This window comes from Somniosus microcephalus, chromosome 4 (genome assembly GCF_052327205.1).
Source record: "Somniosus microcephalus isolate GS21.2 chromosome 4, FLI_Smic_1.0, whole genome shotgun sequence".
NCBI lineage: Eukaryota > Metazoa > Chordata > Chondrichthyes > Squaliformes > Somniosidae > Somniosus > Somniosus microcephalus.
In genome coordinates, this window is record NC_140990.1 from 288,521,190 (window position 1) to 288,546,508 (window position 25,319).

Sequence of the window (25,319 nt, forward strand, 5' to 3'; positions counted from 1 at the left end):
ATCTAGAATTAAGCCATATTGAAGAAGATCCCAGGTTCAATTCCCACTTTCTACTGAGTTAGCTGAACTCAGCTGAGTAACAGTTGGGGAGCTGCAATTAGTTCAGGGGAAAATAATCAGTCAGGGTTCCCACTCCTAACTGCTATCCAGTGGCTCCGGGTGGATATTGCATGTATGTAAGGACAGGATTGTTCTCAGCTATGATATCCTCCTTGCTCAAATAACCTACCAGCATTCACTGTCTGGTGTCATTCATGAAGAACATAAAAACCTTTCATTTCCCTGTGTAACTGATACCCTGATATAAAAGCATTTTTAACTTCCTTCAACTTTAAAATACCCTAAAAAAAATTACATTTCCTTTCCACAACTCAAACTATTTTCTACTAAAAGTATTTTTTATTTAACCAAACTTAACGTAAAGTACTATCTATTTAACTTGTCTGCTGCTCCCACCTGAAATCAAACAGTCACTGCTCCTGCATGAAAGCTACTATTCCAACTGGCATTCTGTCACACAACTTGTCATCTCTAATTTCCACCAGTCAAGTTGTTGTGAATGGTCACTTGACTGAGATACCAGAAGGCTGTTGCTGCCTGTAAAACTGTACCCTAGCAACAGTCAACGGGGACAATTTTGGTTTCTCGACTGCACCATTTTTCGGCAGGAGAATTGTGGTAGTGAGACCAAAATCACAAAGGAAAACCTGCTGCAATGTTCACTCCCATTTTGGTTTGGCCTAAAATAGGCAGCCAAGACCCCCACCAGAAACCGGCAGCAGCCTCACTGCCATATGCAAATCAGGGTCCGATGACGTACATAGAACCCTGTTGAGTTGGTTTGGGTTAAAATTGGGGCCAGTCTGCTTAGGCACTAAGGAATGATGCATCTGTTTAGCAAATAATTGGACTCCTGAAGTCCCAGGTCTCAGAGATGAGTCTGGATATAGATTTTTAAGCAATTTTCTTCCAACCTGCTCTCTTGACCTCTTCCTGATAACTATCTCTCCTTGGTCCAAAGTTTGCTGACAACTGCCCCCTCTCCTCTGGTATTGTCTATCTGGCCTTCAAAACTATTGTCAACAAGCCCTCCTTAGAAAGCCTGCCCTGGATCCTGTTATATCCAACTTCCACTGTATCTCCATCATTTTCTCCCTTTCTAAGGCTCTTAAACATAGCTGTCACCTAACTTTGCACTTACCTCTCCCATCATTCTTCATTTGATCCTTTCAACCTGTTTGCCCTCTTGTCCAGACTACCCATGGCAAAGTCACCAAAGGGTCCTATTATGATTTTATTTTTGTATATGTATTGCTTTTGATCTTGTATACTTGTGCTAATTTAAATTAACTGTGTATAATAAACTACACAGGAAATGCTTAACATTTATCATTTTATAAAATAGCACTAATACTGTTTTGCAAAATAATAGTTTTAAATTTTAACACATTACATTTACAATTTATAAATTGCTTAACATTTATCATTTTATAAAATAGCATTTTATAAATTGTAAATGTAATGTGTTAAAATTTAAAACTATTATTTTGCAAAACAGTATTAGTGCAATGGTGTGAAACGTTTGGCTGCTTTTAGTTTTTGGCAACACACAGGAAACCTATGCAGGAAATCTTTAAATCGGCACAGGAACAGAGCATTTTGGAAAAAGATGTCAGGAGATGAAAGGCCTCCTGTTGGAAACCGTCTCGATGGGCTGAATGGCCTTCTTGTTCTAGACTATTTTACAGTTGAATGAGTCATACAGACCACTGACGGTACGGGTTTGCATTTCCTCAAAGGAAATGTGAGTTTTCCGGGAGGGGGAGAATAGAAAGTGAAATCATTTTACTAAAAAAAGACATACTGGCAAGTTAGTTATATTTAAAACGATCGTTTAATCCGTCATGATAAAAATCAATATCCTCTAAATGTGTTTTCTTTGCTTTTTTCGCAGTAGCTGCAATGTTAAATAAGTATCACTTTACACTTGCACAGTACAGTATCTTTATTGTGCGCAGTGGTGGCAGCGATCGCTGTGTGTGGGGTGTGTGTGAGACTGAAGGAACTCAGCTGACCGGCGGGTGGCCCGCTCGAGCGCCCTTATTGTTGTTGTCGAACCGAAATCGATGCAGGCAGATAGTGAGAGAGCTAAAGGAGCAAGGGTGGCGAGGACCCCGTGCAGACGAGGTTCGCTGTTGAACCAGAAGCCGCTGCTATTGGCTGGCCTTGCCCTTCTGGAACTTTCCACACGCTTTGGAGGAGGAAGAAGGAAACAAAAATAAAAGGACAAGGATTGGCTGATTAATTATTTTTAAAAAAAAGGATACGAGGGTCTCGCAGAAAAGCAGTGGGTTCAGGTAAGCGGCGGCATCAATCAATCAAGCCAGTTGGGTCGCTCGCGTCGCTGTCTCCTGGGACTCGGGAGCGGAGAATGGAAGAGCGGGACTCTCCCGGGGAGGGGAGAGAGAAGGAGGGCGAGCGCATGCGCGTGCTCACGGGAGCTCGGCGGCGTTGGAGGAGGGCGGGCGCATGCGCGTGCTCACTGGGGGCTCGGCGGCGTTGGAGGAGGGCGAGCGCATGCGCGTGCTCACTGGGGGCTCGGTGGCGTTGGAGGATGGTGAGCGCATGCGCGTGTTCACTGGAGCTCGGCGGCGTCGCTCGCTAAAACTGCGCTCGAGCGATTTAAAAAGGGGCTAGAGAGACGCTGCTGGCCGGGACTGTGCCCGTGTGAGAAAATAAATTTAAACGTAATATCCGCGCATTAAAACACGCATCAGGGCAAGAGGAAGGGAAAGGAAGGCGTTTAACTTCAATTAACTTTAGGTAGGTATGTGTATATATATATATATATATATATATATATAGAAAGAGATCGCCTCCCAGGTGAGGATAATAAACCGTGGCTGCTGTATTCGGTGTTTTTCTCACGGTTTCTCTGCAGGTTTTTTTTTAATTTGCGGGATGGGTTAGTATGATGTTGTTGTTGTAATGTCTTTGCCAGGATATGTTGTCCATCGAACAGTAATAATAGGTGTCTGTCAGGGTGGGCGATGCAGTTTTGTGAGAGGGGAGGTGTTTGGGTTTATCCAAGGCTGACAGTCTCTTCCAGTCGCTGAGCTAACACCCCTTATCATTAGCAAAGAGAGCTCCTCCTGCCTGCTCAAGCGTGGAATTATCGTGAGTATTTGTACGATAAGCCCGATGGTGAGGAAAGAGCTTGCCAAGGTTACTCAATACAAGGAATTCATGTGTTTTTTTTAAATATTAAGCCAAACACCTTTCCCCTGAAGTATTCGATGTCTGTAGCCGCAGATAATTGAGAGGCTGCTCGATAAATGGAAGGAGAACCGAGTCACTGGACTTGAATTTTGTGGAAAGCCTGCAAGTCGGATTGTAATGCTTTTCCGTATGTGTAGATATAATTCATTTGTAAAGCGTTCAGGAACAAAATTCAAATGCAGCTCCAAGCTGAAGGAGCAAAAATATGCCTTTTGCCCACTGCATGTTCCAAGTATGAAATATTTTACTTGTCTCAACCCAGCTAACCTCTGTAATATTGCCCATCTCTGCCCCTGCCTCAACCCATTTGCTGCTGAAACCCTCATCCATGCTTTTGTTATCTCTTGGCTGGACTCACATCTTCCACACTGCATAAACTTGAGCTCATCCAAAACTCTGCTATGTGTATCCTAATTTGCATCAAGTCCCATTCGCCCATCGCTCCTGTGCTGGCTGACCTACCTTGGCTCCCTGGTCCATCAATGCTGTAAATTAAATATTCTCTTCCTTCTGTTTAAATCCCTCCATGGCTATCTCTGTAACTTCCTCCAGCCCTACAACCTTCCGAGAACTCTGCGTTTTTGTTGTCTTGATTACACTACAGTGAAGCGCAATGGGACACTTACTATGTTGAATTGTTACATAAATGCAAGTTGTTGTTGAGATGAATACATTGTTGGGGAAGGATAGGGTGAGCTGGTCTGTAACTGATCTGAGAGTTACTAATATAAACAAAATGCTTTATTCTCCAACATTGACACTTTTTTCTATTAATGACATCATGCTTTGATGGCACTAAAAATCACTGAACATAAGAACAGGAGTAGGTTATGAAGTATACACATTGACAGTTTGATGTTGTGTAGTTGGGAGAAAGGTTCAATGATCAACGAGCTAAAAGGCATACCAACTTTACTACAACAACAACAACGTGTGTTTATACAGCACCTTTTTAATGTGGTAAAATGTCCCAAGGCGCGTCACAGGAGCGTTGTAAAACCAAATTTGACACCGAGCCACACGAGATAGTCGGCAGATGACCAAAAGCTTGGTCAAAGAGGTAGGTTTTAAGGAGTGTATTAAAGGAGGATAGAGGCGGAGAGGTTTAAGGAGGGAATTCCAGAGTTTAGGGCCTTGGCAGCTGAAGACACGGCCACCAATGGTTGAGTGATTTAAAATCCAGGAATGCTGGAGGCCAGAATTTGAGGAGCGCAAATATCTCAAGACTGGAGGCGATTGCAGAGATAGGGAGGGGCGAGGCCATGGAAGGATTTGAAAACAAAGATGAGAATTTTAAATCAAAGCGTTGCTTAACCAGGAGCAAGTGTAGGTCAGCGAGCACAAGGGTGATGGGTGAACGGGACTTGGTGCGAGTTAGGCCACAGGCAGCCGAGTTTTAGATGACCTCAAATTTATGGAGAGTATGATGTGGGAGGCCAGCCAGGCGTGCATTGGAATAGTCAAGTCTTGAGGTAACAAGGTCATGGATGAGGGTTTCAGCAGCAGATGAGCTGAGGCAGGGACAGAGTCGGGCGTGGATATGTGGTTGGAAGTTCAATTGCTATGTAGAATTTTAAAATTTTCTTCTGCTGAAATCCTCATCCATGCATTTGTTACCTCCAGACTTGACTATTCCATTGCTCCCCTGGCTGACCCCTTCCAAAGCTCTGCTACCTGCATCCTAGCTCAAACCAAGTCTCATTCACTCGTCCCCCATCACCCCTGTGCTCACTGACCTACATTGGTTCCTGGTCCAGCAACACCTCCAATTTAAAATTCTCATCAAATCTCTCCATGGCCTCTCCCCTCCCTATCTCTGTAACCTCCTCCAGTTCTACAACCCTCCCTGAACTCTCCGTTCCTCCAATTCTGGCCTCTTGTGCATCCCGATTTCCTTCGCTCCACCATTGGCGGCTGTGGTTTCAGCTGTCTAGGACCTAAGCTCTGGAATTCCTCCCCTATACCTCGGCCTCTTTACCTCCCCCTCCTCCTTTAAAACACTCCTTAAAACCTACCTTTATGACCAAGCTTTTGATCACCTGTTCTAATAGCGGCTCGGTGTCAAATTATGCCTGATAATGTACCTGTGAAGTGCCTTGAGATGTTTTATGATGTTAAAGGTGCTATATAAATGCAAGTTTTTGTTGTTGTAATTGGACAGCTGTACTGCACATAATGGTCATCACTAGGGTTTAACTCAAGTTTTAACAATGTATAAATTGTGCTTACCTTAAGGAAAAAAAATCAAATTGCTGCATTTGATTATCCTGTTACTAAAATATTTCAAAGCACCATGATTAGTTCTTGTGCAAAGATTGATCAAAGAAAATAAATCTACAGTCATAATAATTCTGTTATCCAGAAATGACACCCATAATGAAATATGAGGTAGTATTATGCCTCAATGTTTCATGTGTTCAAGGTCTTCATGGTGCAGCATTGGCCTTTCCTTGGGCACTGGCATCTCTGCAATCCTTGCCCGAGTGGTTACTCTTCATACATAGTTCCACTTAAGTGGCAATGCATCTGTATTGTCTGCTGACTTTAAATAACTGAATTACCTCCTTGCCTTTGTGATCGCATAGCTCAGTGTCTGCTTCTGCAGCCAACACATTAGCATACCTCTTCTACATCTAATGTCTTTCTGCCTAAGATGGTTTTTAATTAACAAAAGCTGCTAGTTGGTGCAAATCTGATTTCATCGCTACAATGGGATAGTATACATAGAAATTGTATAGAATATGCAGCACAGAAACAGGCCATTCAGCCCAACTAGCCTGTGCTGGTGTTTATGCTCCTCCCAGTCTATCTACCTCACTTCAGCATACCTTTTTATATTCCCTTTTCACAGAATCACAGAAACCCCACAGTGCAGATAGAGGCCATTTCGGCCCATCGAGCCTGCACCGACACATATCCCACCCGATCCCCGTAACCCCTACACCAACACATATCCCACTCTATCCCCGTAACCCCACGTATTTAATCCCCCTAACACTAAGGGTCAATTTATCATAGCCAATCAACCTAACTCTCACATCTTTGGACTTTCTCTCATGTACTCGTCTAGTTTCCTTTTGAAAGCATTTAAGCTATTTGTCTCAACTACTTCCTGTGGTAGCAAGTTCCACATTCTAACTGCTCTGAGTAAAGAAAGTTCTCCTTATTTCCCTATTAGATTTATTAGTAACTATCTTGTATTTATGGCCCCCAGTTTTGGATTCTCCCACAAGTGTAAACATTCTCTCCACATCTACCCTGTCAGCTGTGGCTCAGTTGGTAGCAGTCGCCTCTGAGTCAGAAGGTTGTGGGTTCAAGCGGACACTCCAGTGCAGTACTGAGGGAGTGCTGCACTGTCAGAGGTGCCGTCATTCGGATGAGACGTTAAATCGAGGCCCCATCTGCTATCTTGGGTGGAAGTAAAAGATTCCATGGCACTATTTCAAAGACAAGCAGGGGAGTTATCCTCGGTGTTCTGGCCAATATTTATCCCTCCATCAACATCACTAAACAGGTTATCTGATCATTACATTGCTGTTTGTGGGAGCTTGCTGTGTGCAATTTGGCTGCTGCATTTCCCCATGAAATAAATCATGATGCTTTGTTAGCATTTGCTGCTTTGAATGATTTCTTCCCCTGTATCACTAGATTCCTTCGCTCTTCTACCCCATTCAATTCATTGGCAATTATGGGTGGTCTTGGCTTTGATTGGAAATAATAATGCAGTCAATTTTGTATTGCTGAAGCAAGAAATGCAATATAACTGCAGTGCCCTATGCCCAAGTTCAGTTTAATCTAACTGTCAAATCACTTCGAGAAGGGAGTATTGCAACACATTGGCAGTATAACCACAACAGGTGTGAAGCAAACTTTTTAATGTTTGGAAAAAGACAATTATTCTATCTCATCAGCTGTTCAGCAACGAGATGTACTTAGCATTTTGAAAATCTGAGTGGAGCTTTGTGCAAATGTAATAAGCGCACATGGTGACTGTCTTGCCAGAGAGTGATGCAAACCCAGCAAATACGTATTGTCTATTTGGTCCATGTAATTTCAAGCAGGTACTGATCTGAAATTGGTGCTTGGAGTATAACCTTTCCTTTGGATTAATCCCACATTGTTAGTATTAACTGCATAATGTAATGGGATGAATTAATTTTGAATAGAGTTCAGTGCTGTTAATAGGATATTGGTAAAGTATAATGGGCATGTGACATTGTGTCCACTTGAACTAGGAAAAACACAAAGCAATACTGTTACAGATTTTGATTTTCCAAATTTGATCTATAGATGTTTTTACTGTACTTGGTTTCATAGAATCTTGCAGCACAGAAGGAGGCCATTCACCCCGTCATGCCTGTGCCGGCTCTTTGAAGGAGCTGTCCAATTTAGTCCCGCACCCCAGCTCTTTCTCCCATAACCCTGCAAGTTAGTCCTCTTCAAGTACGTGTCTAATTGCCTTTTGAAAATTCCAGTCTAATCTGCTTCCACCACTTTCAGGTAGTGCATTTCAGATCTTAACCTTCTGTGCAAAAAAAATTCTTCTAATTTCTGCTCTAGTTCTTTTGCCAATTATTTTCAATCTGTGACCTCTGGTTACTGACCTACTTCCAGAGGAAACCGTTTTTCCCTGCTTGCCTTATCAAAACCCCTTATCATTTTGGAGACCTCTATTAGGTCTGGTCTCCCCTTAACCTTCTCTGTTCTAAGGAGAACAATCTCCGCTTCTCCAATCTCTCCACATAACTGAAGTCCCTCATTCCTGGTAAAACTCCTCTGTACTCTCTCCAAGGCTATGATATCCTTCCTAAAGTGTGGTGCCCAGAACTCTACACTACTCCAGCTGAGGCCTAACCAGTGATTTTGTAAAGGTTCAGCATGACTTCCTTGTTTTTGTATTCAATGCCTCTATTTACAAAATGCTTTCTAACCGCCTTATCAACTTACCCTGCCACTTTCGAAGATTTGTGAATATGTACAGTCAGGTCCCTCTGCTCTTGCAACCCCATCAAAATCATACCATTTGGATTAGGCTGCCCCTCCATGTTGTTCCTTCCAAAGTGCATCACATACTTATCTGTATAAAATTTTGCCTGCCCATTTCATGAGTCTGTTTATGTCCTCCTGAAGTCTGTTGCTATCCTGCTCACTACATTGGCAAGTTTTGTATTATCTGCAAACTTCAAAATTGTACTCCCTATACCCAAGTCTAGGTCACTTATATAACAAGAAAAGCAATGGTCCTAATGCTGACCTCTTGGGGACCCCACTGCATACTTCTCTGCAGTCAGAGAAACCTCCACTCACCACTAATTTGGCAGGGGTGTGGGCACCAGGATGAAACATTTGAGGAGAAACGAGTGGCACAGAGGACTGCGACAAATAGCACTGGAGTAAAGAATAGTTCAGAAATAGGGAGTGATCAGACAGGGGGAAAATGCTAGGCAGTCTAAGATGGGTTTGGAATGCATGTGTGTCAATGCATGTAGCGTGGTAACTAAAGTTGGGGAGCTGCAGGCACAAGTTGTCACATGGGACAATGATATAGTGGCAATAACGGAGACCTGGCTCAAAGAAGGGGAGGATTGGGAACTTCATGTTCCTGGCAACAAAGTACTTGGGAAAGATAGATAAGGGGGGAGAAAAGGAGAGGAGTGTCAGTATTGATCAAAGAAACTATTCTAGCATTGGAAAGGGATGAGGTAGTTGAGGGGTCAAAGAATATATTTGCTTAGAATAGAGGAGCTGTTGTGCTACTAGGTGAATACTATAGGTCATCAAATAGTGGGATGGAGATAGAGGAGCAAATTTGTAGGCATATTACAGAAAGATGCAAGAACTATAGAGTAGTGATAATGCAGAACTTCAGTTATCTTAATATAGACTGGGATAGTAACAGTGTTAAGGGCAAAGAGAGGGAGGAATTCTTCAAGAGCTTTCTTGAGCAGTATTTTTTCCATCCAACGAGGAAGGAAGCCGTGCTGGATCTAGTTGTGGGGAATGAAGCGGGGCAAGTTTCAGTGGGGGGGAATTTGGGGAACAGTGATAATATCATCAGGTTTAGAATAGTAATGAAAAAGGACAAGGAACAATCAAGCATAAAAATACTTAACTGGAGGAGGGCTAATTTCAGTGAATTAAAAAGGGATCTGGCCCAGGTGGATTGGAATCAGAAATTGTAGGCAAAACAGAAGTTGAACAATGGGAGGCCTTCAAAGAGGAGGTTGTTCGGATACAGAGTAGACACATTCCCACGATGCAGAAACAAAGTGCTCCAAAGCTAAAGCTCCCTGGATGACTAAAGATATAGAGATGAAACTGCTTATGACAAATGTAAGGTTCATAATACAGTATGAATTATGCATTCATCCTGTGAATGAATAAATAAAGAGAGCCAGGCTGACGACAGAAAGTACAGAGGAGATCTAAAAAAAGGGAATAAGAGGAGCAGAGAGTATGAATTGTGATATGGAATATACTCCCTGAAAGGGTGGTGGAAGCGGTTTCAATGGTAACTTTCAAAAGGGAATTGGATAAATACTTGGAGAGAAAATTTACAGGGCTGTGGGACTAATTGGATAGCTCTTTCAAAAAGCTGGCACATGATAGGCTGAATGGCTTCCTTCTGTGCTGTATTATTCTATGATTTCTATACCTAGGACATCAAGGTGGTTGACCCGTTGCAGGATGACCTTAGTAAATCCTCCCCGCCCCCCCCCCCCCCCCCCCCCCCCAAACCCCACACCATGCTGAAGGCAGATGTCCTTCACATAACTGATGAGGAAATGGAGCCTTGGAATGACAGCTGTTGGAGGTTGAGTATGAAATGATGCACTCCTATTCAGGGTTCAGTGCCTACCATAGAGTTTCAGAGAGGCAAGCAGCTGCTAGAAGCTCTTCAATTTGACTTGGGGGAACCACCATTCAATGTGGTATGCTATGTGTCTATGCTGTAGTCCGGAGAATGGTGGCAATGTGTACTCGTACATGGTGATTTATGCTGCTCATGATGCTGCACCTGAGGGGTTCCTTGTACTGTCAACTGTTGGAGATTTTAGGTCTCCATTAAGTATTCTGGCTTCGGGTCACCGGACACTCCTGTAAGTGGACCGTATGACCTTTCTGATCGGAAGTTTACTGCCTAATATTTAGTCATATCTTAGCATGACGCAGGTAATAACCAAAAAACCCAATATTGTGTTAAAAGGGTATTGTAATGTTCTTCCTATTTGCTAGAAGGCAGACTGAACACTCTAGTGAGACTAAGTGAATTATAAATCAATAAACTGATTTATTTTACAGTAATGTTTGCAATAAATTTTAACCAATTTCATAACACTCCTTGTAACACAGAAAATAACAAAGCACATGACACTATCCTTGTTAACACACTAAATACAATTTTCAGCTTAGAAATTTGACTGAAACTAGTCATCAGTAAGCTCTCATCTCTTTCATCTCTTTATCTGACCTCTTTACCAGATTTCTGCAGATTTTTTTCCTAGCTGAACAGGAAGCCAAAGACTTGACCTCTGACTCTTCCTCAGTTCTCCATACCTGGGGATTGGTCAGTCAAGCCATGACTTAAACTTTCAACTGTCATTCCAGGAATGAGTTCCTGGCAGCTAACCCATACTGAACTCAAATGAATTATTCATTCCAAAATGTTGTGACTCTTTACTGGAATGACGTTAGCAAACCTCTATTGTCTCAAACTGATGTGCTATGTGGGGGAAACACCATTTCAACAACCAATTTGTCTGGATCTGATGCATGTTCTCTGGACCTCCCTTTGAAAATCTTTCCAGCTTTTTATCTCCTTTTCAAAAGCTGGTTAAAGTATTCTCTCTGCTTTCATTCTCCCTCCCAAAAAAAATTCTCCCCTCTGTCCACATCAAGTGCTTAGAGACATTGTCCTCTGTAGGGAACAGTATAGAAATGCAAATAGTTATAGTTGCTTTTGTTTAGTGAAGTTGGCAAATTTGAAAAATTCTCTCCACATTAGATCAGAACCAATTAAAGACTTATTGAGAAAGGACCATGTATGGGCATGGATAAACCTTGAGAGCACTTCAGGAACTTGAACTATATTTTCAGCTGATATTAGTGCCATTACTGTTCAGTGAAGTCTAGGTTAATATATTTCATGATTGCTAAGATTGAATAGGAGTATGTCGAAAAGCTTTGGTGACCTGTTGGGCATGTAAGTGATTCTTGGATAACTTCATTGAGTTCTATGTTGAACCTGAGCAACCAGTTACTGCTCAGTTCCAAGAACTTAAGGCAAATTACTGCTAAGAATCCAATAATTCAGAATGAGATAGGGTTCCTTTCTACTCTTGATGATAATTCCAACATTTTTTTTTAATAGCCAATAATATGAATTTAGCAACATATATAATACAGCAAAGTGAGAATTTAGTGCTTAAAACAATTAAACTGTGACTTTTTGAATTGAGAGTAGAGTGTACATTTATACTGTTACACATACCAAGTAGAATACTAATTGTGAGGAATTATCAGAACTAAGGGGATAATTTTACCTGAACCACTCAGCAGAAATCCAATTGGATTTTCTGCCTGTTTTGCACCCTACCTGATTTTACTTCAAGTATCAGTCTTCATGGTAGAAGACACTAAAACCATCCCAATAATACATGTAACCCCTTCACGGTTCTCTAGATATATGTGAAATGTGGTCTCTGTTGTAGACAGTATTCTATAATCCAGTAAGGAGATCACTACTACAATGGCTTAATTCTAATTATCTTACTTTATAGTTTTAACGTCAGACAGTATAAGAAGATTACGGGTCAATGACCTAAATTAGACATTTGCATACATTAGAATGAATCTAGACATAATAAACATACATTCTCCATTTATATGGATTCAAAGGAGAATCTGTCCCTGTGTCCAAATTCGAGTGCACTCTTTCGTTGGCGCGCTTAAGTTGGAGCTCATGGTATGTATAATGCCTGCAAGACTTACGACTCCGAACCCCTTCGTTGAATTCTCTTCACGATCACTGAATCCCACTTTGAGTTCTGGATGCAGAGCTACTAATACGAAGGGCGGCGGCCGAGTTTGGAAGCCCGGGACGGGATGCGGCAGCCACTTGCCTCCTGAGCCCTCTTTTCAGAGCTCCTGCCCTCTTCTTCCAGTCGCTCCTTTCTTCCCGCTCGAAAAACCCGACTCCACCCCTTCCTCCTGGGGTTTCTGCCTGGAGACTGCGCAGCCTCACTGTCTGCAACAGTTGATACTGGTGCAGAATTATGGAAAGTCTGCCCTTAGTCACATTGTGTCCTTAAAAGTTCTTGCCGTACCTTCACATGGGCAACTGTAACCCAGGGATTTATAACAATGATAATAGTGTCTAAGTTAAAGATTGATAACCATACTTAGCGTACATAACATTTCCAGTGGGTATTACATACATAATCAAGGGGCTATAGGGAGGGGGAACTTAAAACAATCACTAAAGAAAAAGTACTTTGGTAAAATAATGGGACTAAAAATGGGACCAGATGGCCTGCATCCTAGGGTCTTAAAAGAAGTGGCTGCAGAGATGGTGGATGCATTGATTGCAATCTACCAAAATTCCCTGGATTCTGGAGAGGTCCCAGCAGATTGGAAAACCACAAATATAACGCCTCTATTTAAGAAGGGAGGGAGAGAGAAAGCAGGAAACTATAGACCAGTTAGCCTAACATCTGTCATTGGGAAAATGCTGGAGTCCATTATTAAGGAAGCAGTAGCAGGACATTTAGAAAATCATAATACAGTCAAGCAGAGTCGGCATGGTTTTATGAAAGGGAAATCATGTTTGACAAATTTGCTGGAGTTCTTTGAGGATGTAATGAGCAGGGTGGATAAAGGGGAACCAGTAGATGTGGTGTATTTGGATTTCCAGAAGGCATTCAATAAGGTGCCACATAAAAGGTTACTGCACAAGTTTAGTGCTCACAGGGTTGGGGGTAATATATTAGCATGGATAGAGGATTGGCTAACTAAGAGAAAACAGAGAGTCGGGATAAATGGGTCATTTTCCGGTTGGCAAACTGTAACTAGTGGGGTGCCACAGGGATCCGTGCTGGGGCCTCAACTATTTACAATCTATATTAATGACTTGGATGAAGGGACTGAGTGTAATGTAGTCAAATTTGCTGCTGATACAACGATAGGTGGGAAAGCAAGTTGTGCAGAGGACTCCAAGAATCTGCAAAGGGATATAGACAGGCTAAGTGAGTGGACAAACATTTGGCAGATGGAGTATAATGTGGGAAAGTGTGAGGTTATCCACTTTGGTAAGAAAAATAAAAAAACAAATTTATTATTTAAATGGAGTGAGATTACAAAATGCTGCAGTACAGAGGGACCTGGGGTCCTTGTGCATGAAACACAAAGTTAGCATGCAGGTACAGCAAGTAATCAGGAAGGCAAATGGAATGTTGGCCTCCATTGCAAGGGGGTTGGAGTATAAAAGTAGGGAAGTCCTGCTGTGACTATAGGGTATTGGTGAGACCACACCTTGAGTACTGCGTACAGTGTTGGTCTCCTTATTTATTTAAGGAGGGATATACTTGCATTGGAGGCAGTTCAGGAGGTTGATTCCTGAGATGAAGGGGTTGACTTATGAAGAAAGATTCAGCAGTTTGGGCCTATACTCGTTGGAGTTTAGAATGAGAGGTGATCTTATTGAAACATACAAGATACTGAGGGGGCTCGACAAGGTAGATGCAGAGAAGATGTTTCCCCTCATGGGGGAATCTAGATCTAGGGGGCATAGTTTCAGAATAAGGGGTCACCCATTTAAAACTGAGATGAGGAGGAATTTCTTCTCTGGGTCGTAAATCTGTGGAATTCTCTTCCCCAGAGAGCTGTGGAGGCTGGGTCATTGAATGTATTTAAGGCGGAGATAGACAGATTTTTGAACAATAAGGGAGTGAAGGGTTATGAGGAACGGGCAGGGAAATGGAGCTGAGCCCAAGATCAGATCAGCTATGATCTCATTAAATGGCGGAACAGGCTCGAGGGGCCAAATGGCCGACTCCTGCTCCTATTTCTTATATGTTCTAAAATTGATGAAGTGTAAAACGGACGGCTGATTCAATTCCATCATTTTTCTGCTGGGAAGGTGAAGTTAAAATCACCCCCAATAGTTAGTTAATTGTTCCTGAAAATAGGTAATTTTTATCCCTTGAGACAATTATCTTGGATAAACTACACAAAGGTCACCAACGAATCTCAATGTGGTGAGAAAATACTAAATCTGTAGAGACCAGGGATTAACAAAGAAATTAGGAACTTGTTAAGAACTACGATTCATGATCAAAATTTCAATAGCACAGAACTGGTATAACCATGCAGAACCCATGATTCCTTCAGTGATTCAAAGTCACTCATGGAAGGAAGTAATGAGCCTTCTGTTCAAATGGAGTTTGGGGGGTGGGGTAGTAATTTGTCATTTACTTAATGCTGTTTTGCTTGCTTGCCAAGTTTGCAAATGGAGATATCTACATTACAAGAAGAGACCACAAAGCAATGTGAAAGCAGATCATGCATTTTTGAATAGTGAATAATCTGCTGAACAAAGTATGCAGCACGTTACCAGTACAAGTTGGGTTTATCCCAGGAGAACTTTTTGATGGGTTGGATATTGAAACAGCATTGTCAGTTGGGAAATTCTTTTTGGTAAAAGCCTTGAGATGTAAATATCATGCCTACTTAACGAGGAATAGTTTTCTGATCCTTCCTAAGGGAAATTAAATATCAGTTTAATTATCAAACTGTTGCTGATTTCTGGAAACTTTTTTCAATTTCATTGCTTTCTAATGTTGCCTTACATTGATACTGTATCTTTTTGCTAAATACAAACTTTTTTTACACAAGTAATTCCGATTCAATTGGTATTCAGTTAAGGAAAATCATTTCTAGATGTTCTCACCTCCAAAATGGGCAGTATTTTATGTTATATATGATCAGTAATGTTTTGTAAGACATCTTTTTCCTTATCTTCACCCTAGGATGGATATGAGCAGTACAGATGTATCCGGGCTGCCTGACTAAAGATGATTTTCCTACAAGAAGAGCTTCACAGATATGAACAGGTTAACCTGGGTACATAACCTATAGGATCATGTACTTTATTTATACATGTTTTACTCCAGAATAACTTCACTGCTGAAAACAATGGCGACCTTTCATCTGTGGAAGTTATCTTCACAAAAACTAGGATTTTTTCTGGTAACATTTGGATTCATATGGGGAATGATGCTTCTGCACTTTACCATCCAACAACGGACACAACATGAAAGCAGTACTATGCTTCGAGAGCAGATTCTGGACCTTAGTAAACGATACATCAAAGCTTTAGCAGAAGAAAACCAAAATGTAGCAGATGGGCCATACGTCGGCACAATGACTGCATATGGTAAGTTAACCATGCTGATTTTAATAGCTTCTAAAATATCTGCTGCTTATATTTTGTATGCTGTAAAACATAATTTTTATTAATATATTTGACCGTTCCAGTAACAGCTTAACTTGATAGGCTACGAAGTTGTATTTTACTGAAGTAAATTCTATTACGAGTAGAGTGGATTCAACCTTCAGCTATCCTATTTAATCCAAGCTACATTCAATTCTGCACCAGAGATTCCTCTCTGCAAATGCCTGGGATGCCAGTCTAATGATAAGCCATCATACTGACATCCCTTGGTCTTTGCAGCCAACTTCAGTGTAACTTGAAATGGCAATTTCAATTAACTATGACATAATCATGGTTTAGGGTTAACTGCTAATATTTTTTTTTTAAAGAAAATGGATAGAGTTCAATGTTAGCATTTTGGCTCAGGCAGCCATCGCTTCTAGTTCCATTTTGAAGTGCAGCATGAAGTTTATCACTTAAACGCTTTCTGAAGCCCAGTAATTTGAGGTTTAAGGTTATATAATGTACAGTGTTTAGCACAGCTGCTGCACTCCAATTTTAATTGAGGTTCTTTTCAGAAGTTTTGATATTCATATCTAACAGTTATTAACTAGTCCAGTGCTCTATGGATAACTATGGTTATTATCTGCTTTAGTGGGTGCCCTGTTGCAAACCTTGGCCTAGAGTTTGCTCCACAAAACCAATTACATGGCTTAAAAGATCGCGGAATTTTGGGTGAGTTACCTGCATAACTACAATATGCCCAAGCCTCCTTGATCTTTTACGTCTAACTGTCCATCCGAACGAATCCTTGCCCACTAAACTGGGCATGTTTCGGGGCTCAACACATTGCAACCAGATTTTCAGGTACAGCAGGAAACAAAGTTATTTTGCATGTCAGAGTCATAACGGCACAGAAGGAGGCCATTCGGCCCATCAAGTCCGTGGCCAGCTCTGCAGAGCAATCCAGTCGGTCCCATTCCCCCACTCTATCCCCGTAGTCCTGCAAGTTTATTTCCCTGAAGTGCCTATCCAGTCTCCTCTTGAAATCATTGAGTGTGTCCGCTCCCACCACTTCCATCGGCAGCGAGTGCCAGGTCCTCGCCACTCGCTGCGTAAAATTTTTTTTCCTCACGTCCCCCCTGTATCTCTTGCCCAAAACCTTAAATCTGTGTCCCCTAGTCCTTGTACCATCAACTAGTGAGAACAGCCTTTCCCCGTCTAGCCTATCCAAACCCGTCATAATCTTGTACACCTCTATCAAATCACCCCACAACCTCCTTTGCTCTAATGAAAACAAATCCAGCTTCTCCAACCTGTCCTTGTAGGTAAGATTCCCCCATCCCTGGAACTATTCTGGTAAATCTCCTCTGCACCCTCTCAAGGGCCTTCACATCCTCCTTAAAATGTGGTGACCAGAACTGGATGCAATACTCCAGTTGTGGCCTAACCAGCTCTTTATAAAGATTCAGCATAACTTCTCTACTTTTGTACTCAATACCTCTATTTATGAAACCCAAGATCCCATATGCTTTGCTAACAACTCTCTCCATATGCCCTGCCACCTTCAGGGACCTATGCACATTAACTTCCAGGTCCCTCTGTCCCTGCACACTCTTTAAAACTGTGCCATTAAGTGTATATTGCCTCTCCCTGTTCCTTCTGCCAAAATGCATCACCTCACACTTCTCTGTATTAAATTGCATCGGCCCATTCTGCTAGCCTTTCTATGTCCTGTTGCAGTCATTTGGTATCATCCTCACTGTTTGCCACACCCCCAAGTTTGGTGTCATTGGCACATTTAGAAATTCTACTTTGTATTTCAATATCCAGGTCATATATATATCTCAAAAAAGCAGTGGCCTCAGCACTGACCCTTGGGGAACACCACTGTCTACCATCCTCCAGTCTGAAAAGCAGCCATTTACCACAACTCATTGTTTTCTGTCCTTAAGCTAATTCCTTATCCAAGCTACCACTGACCCACCTATTCCATGAGCCTCAATTTTGTTAACCAGCCTTCTATGTGGCACTTTTTCAAATGCCTTCCTAAAATCCATGTAGACAACATCCATTGCATTCCCTTCATCAATCCTCCATTACTTCATCCAAAAAATTCAATTAGATTAGTCAAACATGATCTGCCTTTTACAAATCCGTGTTCACTCTCCTTAATTAGCTTAAACCTCTCCAAGTGCCTGTTAATTTTTTTCCTTGATTATTGTTTCTAAAACTTTACCCACCACTGATGTTAAACTGACTGGCCTGTAGTTACTAGGATTGTCCTTGCACCCTTTCTTGAACAATGGTGTCACATTTGCCACTTTCCAACCCTCTGGCACCTCCCCTGCATCTAGGGAAGATTGGAAAATTATGGCAAGCCCTTCCACTATCTCCTCCCCAATTCCCTTAGCAATCTGGGATGCAAGCCATCTGGACCAGGCGACTTGTCCACTCTAAGCATACCCAGCCTTTCTAGTACATCCTGTCTTATCAATTTTCACCCCTTCCATTGCTTCTACCTTTTCCACTGCTACCGATATTTTGTCAGCATCCACCTCCTTAGTAAACACTGATACAAAGTACTCATTGACTATTCTAGCCTTGCCTTGCACCTCTAAGCATAATATCACCACCTTTGTCGCTAATAGGCCTCTTACTACCCGCTTACTGTTTACATGCCGTTAGAAGATTTTTGGTTTCCCTTTTATGTTAATTGCCATTCTACTTTTTGTTCTTTCTCTGCCAATCTTAATTTCCTCTTCACGTCCCCTCTCAACTTATTGTATTTGTATTTGGTTCTCCCTTGAAGAATTCACCTGACAAGCATCATACACCCTCTTCTTTTTGTTTCATCATCTTCTCTATCTCCCTCGTCATCCAAGGAGCCCTTGCGTTGGTTCCCTAATCCTTCCCTCTTGTTGGAATGTACCGAGCCTGTACTTGGAACATCTCCTCCTTAAAGATCACCCATTGTTCTGTTAGTTTTTCCTGTCCGTCTTTGGTTCCATTTTACCCTGGCTAGATCCTTTCGCATCCTCTTGAAGTTAGCCCTATTCCAGTTTAGAAGTTTCATTCTAGACTGTCTTATAATTGCAATTTTTGAGCGTTTATATATATTAAAAAAAAAAAAAAAATTATCCTCACTGGGACCTCTGCATTTTCTGTTTCTTTTAATGCATTTTTATGGCATAGGTTTTTAATACAATGAGTTGTTGTGACCTGGAATGCAATGCTGAAAGGGTGATGGAAGCAGATTCAGTTGTAACTTTCGAAAGGGAATTGGATAAATACTTAAATGGAGAAAATTTACAGGGCTTCAGGGAAAGAGCAGGGGAGCAGGACTAATTGGAAAGCACTTTCAAAGAGGCTGCACAGACATGATGGGCTGAATGGCCTCCTTCTGTGCTGTGTCATTCTATAAGTTTAATTCACAAGAAAAAATGAAAAGCTTCCCCAATTGCAGGTTCTTCAACATGCTGTGGTTGATGTGCTTGAATGATGGTTAAATTCGTTGAAACTTAAATTTTAAGGCTTAATGAAGGGTTTGGCATTTCCTTGGGCCCCAAATGTTTACACTGATTTATGCTCATTTACACCTGTTTTAAGTTTGGATGTATTCTAATTAGATTGGGAGGATACTTGGGTGTAACATGTTCGGCAACATTGGACCGCCAGGCCCTTACGTTTGTCTGCAGTGGTGCAGTTACTGACGATGTGAAGAAGTTGAAGGAAAAGGTTTGATACTGGATAATTTTAACTGGTGTTAGTGCTTCACTCATTCCCTCACATTGTGTGGCATTTAGATCTTTGTTTGAAGCACAAGTACATGGAGAATAGGGTCTCTACCCATTTGGCAACAAATTGCTCATTGAGGCCTCGATTCTGAGGATATGATTCTGAATGTTTGGCGGAGTAGATTTCTCCCTTTTTTTAAAGTACTTAACACCTTAATTTCCCCGCCCCCAAGATGTCATGCCATTTAAACCATTCATGTCAGTTAGTGCAGATTCGTGGCTTCTGTCCCTTGAAGTCTTGTTGAAGCACTTTGCTGTACACTTTGTAAAATTAATCTTCTACTGTCCAGATTCTCCTGGTGTTAAAGGACGGAGGAATCCTCAACAGACAGACTTTCCTTCCATGCTTGAAGGAACTCTGTACAGTAGCTTGCCTATGAGGAGAGGGTGATGCCCCTCTGTTGTACCTGAGCGCCGCCCCCCCCCCCCCCCCCTTCCTTAATCCACCTTTGTGGGCGCATGGTCTTATGAGATGAATACATCTGAGTTTGTAGGAAAGAAGGCATACTGTTTTGAAGCTGATAAAAGTTGGTTTTGTTGACTTTGGAGATTTGGCCCTTCCATTTTTTTTTATTTTTTAAAGAACTTCAATCAAGTAGGTGTAGAAGGATAGTAATGCTTAAATTGGACTGTGTGCACAGTCCGTTGCAATATACTGTACTTCTGAAAACACAATCAATAACTGAATACAGTTTGGTCAAGGCAAACACACCATCTAAGACTGGAATCTCAATCCCCACATTGTTTTTGTTCTGGGGCAGTGCGAATGAGGGTACCCTGCCTGATAACTGGACAGCAATTTCTCATTGTGCTTTCCAGATCATCTTTGCTATAAGGACAGCTTTGACACCAGTTGGAAAAAATCTCTACTGTTGCTGGAGAACCTACTTCAGACTGCTTAACTTGAGCAGCTGGTTGCAGTGGGCACTGTATAAAAGTGTGGCTTGCTGTTCAGGCCATACTTGCATGCCTACTTACTTGGGCTAGAAATTAATTTCCTTCCAGAGATTTAAAAAAATACACACACTGCTGTAAATGGCCTTTAATGTTAAAGGGCTCTGGCAAGCAAGTTGCAGAATTACTTGCACTAAAGATACATCTGAAGTATCCAAGGTGTGCCAATTTCCACAGGATTTCATGTTCTAGTTTATGGGCCAACATCGATAACCTTTGCCATTTCAGGTTAGAATTGATCACTTTATGACCTACCTTTTTGGGGATAGATGTCGAGTCAGCAACTCTTCTGCTCCATACCTACCTAGTTCTCAGTTTTTTTTGGGGGTCTGGTGTCTAATCCAACCCGGCCAATTACCACCCCATCAGTCTACTCTCAATCATCAGCAAAGTGATGGAAGGTGTCATCGACAGTGCTATCAAGCGGCACTTACTCACCAATAACCTGCTCACTGATGCCCAGTTTGGGTTCCGCCAAGACCACTCAGCTCCCGACCTCATTACAGCCTTGGTCCGAACATGGACAAAGGAGCTGAATTCTAGAGGTGAGGTGAGAGTGACTGCCCTTGACATCAAGGCAGCATTTGACCGAGTGTGGCATCAAGGAGCCCTAGTAAAACTGAAGTCAATGGGAATCAGGGGGGAAACGCTCCACTGGCTGGAGTCATACCTAGCACAAAGGAAGATGGTTATGGTGATTGAAGGTCAATCATCACAGCCCCAGGACATCGCTGCAGGAGTTCCTCAGAGCAGTGTCCTAGGCCCAACCATCTTCAGCTTCATCAATGACCTTCCCTCCAACATAAGGTCAGAAATGGGAATGTTCGCTGATGACTGCAGTGTTGAGCACCATTCACAACTCCTCAGATAATGAAGCAGTCCATGTCCACATGCAACAAGACCTGGATGACATTCAGGCTTGGGCTGATAAGTGGCAGGTAACATTCGTGCCACACAAGTGCCAGGCAATGACTATCTCCAACAAGCGAGAGTCTAACCACCTCCCCTTGACATTCAACGGCATTACTGTCGCCGAATCCCCCACCATCAACATCCTGGGGGTCACCATTGACCAGAAACTTAACTGGACCAGCCACATAAATACTGTGGCAACAAGAGCAGGTCAGAGGCTGGGTATTCTGCGGCGAGTGTCTCACCTCCTGACTCCCTAAAGCCTTTCTACCATCTACAAGGCACAAGTCAGGAGTGTGATGGAATACTCTCCACTTACCTGGATGAGTGCAGCTCCAACAACACTCAAGAAGCTCGACACCATTCAGGACAAAGCAGCCCGCTTGATTGGCACCCCGTCTACCACCTTAAACATTCACTCCCTCCACCACCGGCGTACCGTGGCTGCAGTGTGTACCATCTACAATATGCATTGCAGCAACTCGCCAAGGCTTCTTCGGCAGCACCTCCCAAACCCGCGACCTCTTCCACCTAGAAGGACAAAGGCAGCAGGCGCGTGGGAACAGTCCCCTCCAAGTCACACGCCATCCTGACTTCGAAGTATATCGCCGATGCTTCATCGTCGCTGGGTCACAATCCTGGAACTCCCTACTTAACAGCACCACAGGAGTGCCTTCACCACACAGACTGCAGCGGTTCAAGAAGGCGGCTCACCAGCACCTTCTCAAGGGCAACTAGGGATGGGCAATAAATGCTGGCCTTACCAGCGACGCCCACATCCCATAAACAATTTTTTTTTTTTTTTTTTTTTTTACAGCTAACGGGTAATGGGGATTGGTGGAGGATTGTCTTAATTTTTGGTCAGGATCACCATTGAATAGAAATATTCATATTTTAAATCTGAGGTATCTTGCTCATGGGAATTATTTGTTTAGGAAGTTTAGTCTGCTTGTTTTTCTTATACAAGTAAGGACCTCAAGTATGAATGCTAGTGTGCTGAATGGTTGGTTGGTTGGTTTGAGATCAAGGGTTGCTATCAATATGTTTGGATGCAATGTTTGGCAATATTTCTTGATTTTCCTCACGACTTAGACAGGGCAGCTTCGAAGTCACATGGCAAATTATTCTTATGGAATTGGGTGTTTTTTTTACATTTCTTTAGTTTTCCCCTAGTCTCATGGTTCTGCACAGCCATTACAGCAGTGACTACACTTCAAAAAGTGCTTTGGGACGCCCGGTGGCCGTGAAAGGCGCTATATAAATGCAAGTCTTTTCTTTTCTTTTCTTTCCTTCTTCACGACCTTTATTGCGAACCCACATTTCTCCACTACATTCCTGGGCCATGAGGGCCTTAACTTCTTGTACCATCTTTTCCATGTTTCCCTTCCCCTCTGCTATTCTGTTGTAAGCATTTACACCTCTTCTAGACCCAACATTTTGTTCCTTTTACTTGCTCCATTACCATCCCTTTTTGCCTTGCACCATCATCCCTTTTGTCATTTAATCACTCCACCCTCTATCCTATTATAGACCTTCCCCTTTGTTCTTTACTTCTCTCCACAGCGCCCCCCTCCCCCCACCCTTTCCTTGGCTTTGTACTTGCTTAAAAACTGTCAATCTCCAACATCTTCCGATTTCTGATGAAAGTTTATCGACCTGAAACGTTAACTTTTTTTGTTTCTCTCTCCACAAATGTTGTTTGACCTGCTGAGTGTTTTCCAGCATTTTCTGTTTTTATTTCAGATTTCCAGCATTAGCAGTACTTTGCTTCTGTTTATTGAGAGGGCAGTGTAGTAGTGATCTTGCCTGCATGTAGACTTAAGCGTAGTGTTGTGGTTATTCTTCAGTTGAGCAATACCCATTCAGTCTTGCTTTCTACCTGTTTTCTACTCTGCCTGCTTCACGACGACATGCAAGCCGTGATCCCGACCAACGGTTCCACCACAGACCCAATTCACGTACGAACCGGGGTCAAGCAAGGCTGTGTCATCGCACCAACGCTCTTCTCGATCTTCCTTGCTGCAATGCTCCATCTCACCCTCAGTAAGCTCCTCACTGGAGTGGAGCTAATTTACCGAACAAACGGGAAACTGTTCAACTTCCGTCGCCTCCAGTCCAGATCCAAGGTTGTCCCATTCTCCGTCATCGAATTACAGTATGCAGACGACGCTTGCGTCTGCGCTCACTCAGAGGTCGAACTCCAAACCATCGTCAACACCTTCACCGAAGCGTACGAGAGCATGGGCCTTACACTAAACATCCGTAAGACAAAGGTCCTCTACCAACCTGCCCCTGCCATACAGTACTGCCCCCCCCCCCCGGATTATCAAAATCCACGACAAGGATTTGGACAACGTGGACCACTTTCCATACCTCGGGAGCCTACTGTCAAAAAGGGCAGATGTCGATGACTAAGTCCAACACCGCCTTCAGTGTGCCAGTGCAGCCTTTGGTCGCTTGAGGAAGAGAGTGTTTGTAGACCAGGACCTCAAACCCGGCACTAAGCTCATGGTCTACAGAGCAGCAGTGATACCCGCCCTGCTGTATGCCTCAGAGATATGGACCATGTACAGCAGGCACCTCAAAGCACTGGAGGTACCACCAACGCTGCCTCTGCAAGATCCTGCAAATCCATTGGCAGGATAGGCGCACCAACGTCTGTGTTCTCGCTCAGGCCAACATCCTCAGCATCGAAGCTTTGACCACGCTCGATCAGCTCCGATGGACAGGTCACATTGTCCGCATGCCCGATACGAGACTCCCAAAACAAGCACTCTACTCCGAGCTCCGGCACGGCAAGAGAGCCCCAGTTGGGCAGTGGAAATGCTTCAAGGACACCCTCCAAGCCTCCTTGGAAAAAGTGTAACATCCCCACCGACACCTGGGAATCCCTGGCCCAAGACCGCACAAAGTGGAGGAGAAGCATCCGGGAAGGCGCCGAACACCTCGAGTCTGTTCGGCGGGAGCAAGCAGAAGCCAAGCGCAGGCAACGCAAGGAGCGCACATCAACCCAAGCACCCCACCCACCGTCTGCCCCGCCTGTGACAGAGACTGTAGGTCCCGCATTGGACTCATCAGTCACCTGAGAACTCCTATTTTTAATGTGGAATCAAGTCATCCTCGGTTCCGAGGGACTGCCTAAGAAGAAGACTGCTTGTTTTCTTGGCTGTGATGGTTTCTAATTGATTGCCTGGCTTTAATGAGGCAGTGATTCATAAACCAGGAGCTTCTTCAGGTTATAGAGGATCTGCAGGTTTCAGTAGAAAGGTTTACAATCCAGTGTAGAAGAAATGTGCCAGTTGGTACTTTCCTACACCTCCTAGTCTGCTATATTTTGAGGTAATCCCTGATCTTGAGTACCTTCAACACCTGTCTGAGGGTCCAGCTGACATTGAGACAGAGAAGAGAGCTGTAGCCTGCTCAATTTTTCATGTTTGTATCCCCTCCATTCTGGTAACATCTTGTAAATCTTCTCTGCATTTACTCCAGTGCTTAAATGTCTTCTTTGTAGTGTGGAGACCAGACTGCGCATAGTACTTCAAGGTTCTGTATAGATTTAGCATCTCCCTGCTTTTGTTCTCTATTTCTGCATAATGCCCCCAATTAATCCTTTTTTCCAATGAAAATTGTTCAACTTTGCTTGTTAATCCAAGAGTCCAAGACTTGGAATTATCCCTGTCCCTTTTGCTCTGACTTTGCATTAAGAGAATCGCTACTTTTGAACTTCTGATTGAGATCATCACAAGTTGACCACCTTGCTTTGAAGATGAATTGTTGCCAGACAGCAGGTGGCTGCGATTGAGACCATGCAGCAGTTTTTCACTGGTTTTCATGAGCTTTTAAGATTAGCAGGTGTTTAATATTTGTTTCTGGCTTGAGTTGCTGTAAAAAGACAGAAGCCTGGAGTTTCGACTCGATTAAACTTTTTTTCCGGCACAATTTGCCTG

General features: G+C 42.8%; 1 protein-coding gene across 3 annotated transcripts in view; it reads left to right on the forward strand.

Annotated features, from left to right (window-relative positions):
* The first annotated feature begins 1,983 nt into the window (after nt 1–1,983).
* mgat5 (alpha-1,6-mannosylglycoprotein 6-beta-N-acetylglucosaminyltransferase) overlaps nt 1,984–25,319 on the forward strand; it is a 176,481-nt gene continuing 153,145 nt past the window's right edge. The window contains exons 1-2 of one of the 3 annotated variants that reach the window (XM_085986593.1): nt 1,984–2,357; nt 15,306–15,712. In XM_085986593.1, the coding sequence (XP_085842719.1) occupies nt 15,436–15,712 (277 nt within the window). In that variant the 5' untranslated portion in view covers nt 1,984–2,357; nt 15,306–15,435. Of the gene's footprint in view, nt 2,358–2,604; nt 2,824–15,305; nt 15,713–25,319 lie in introns of those variants that run through there. The other 2 variants (XM_085986595.1, XM_085986592.1) reach the window with 2 other exon arrangements.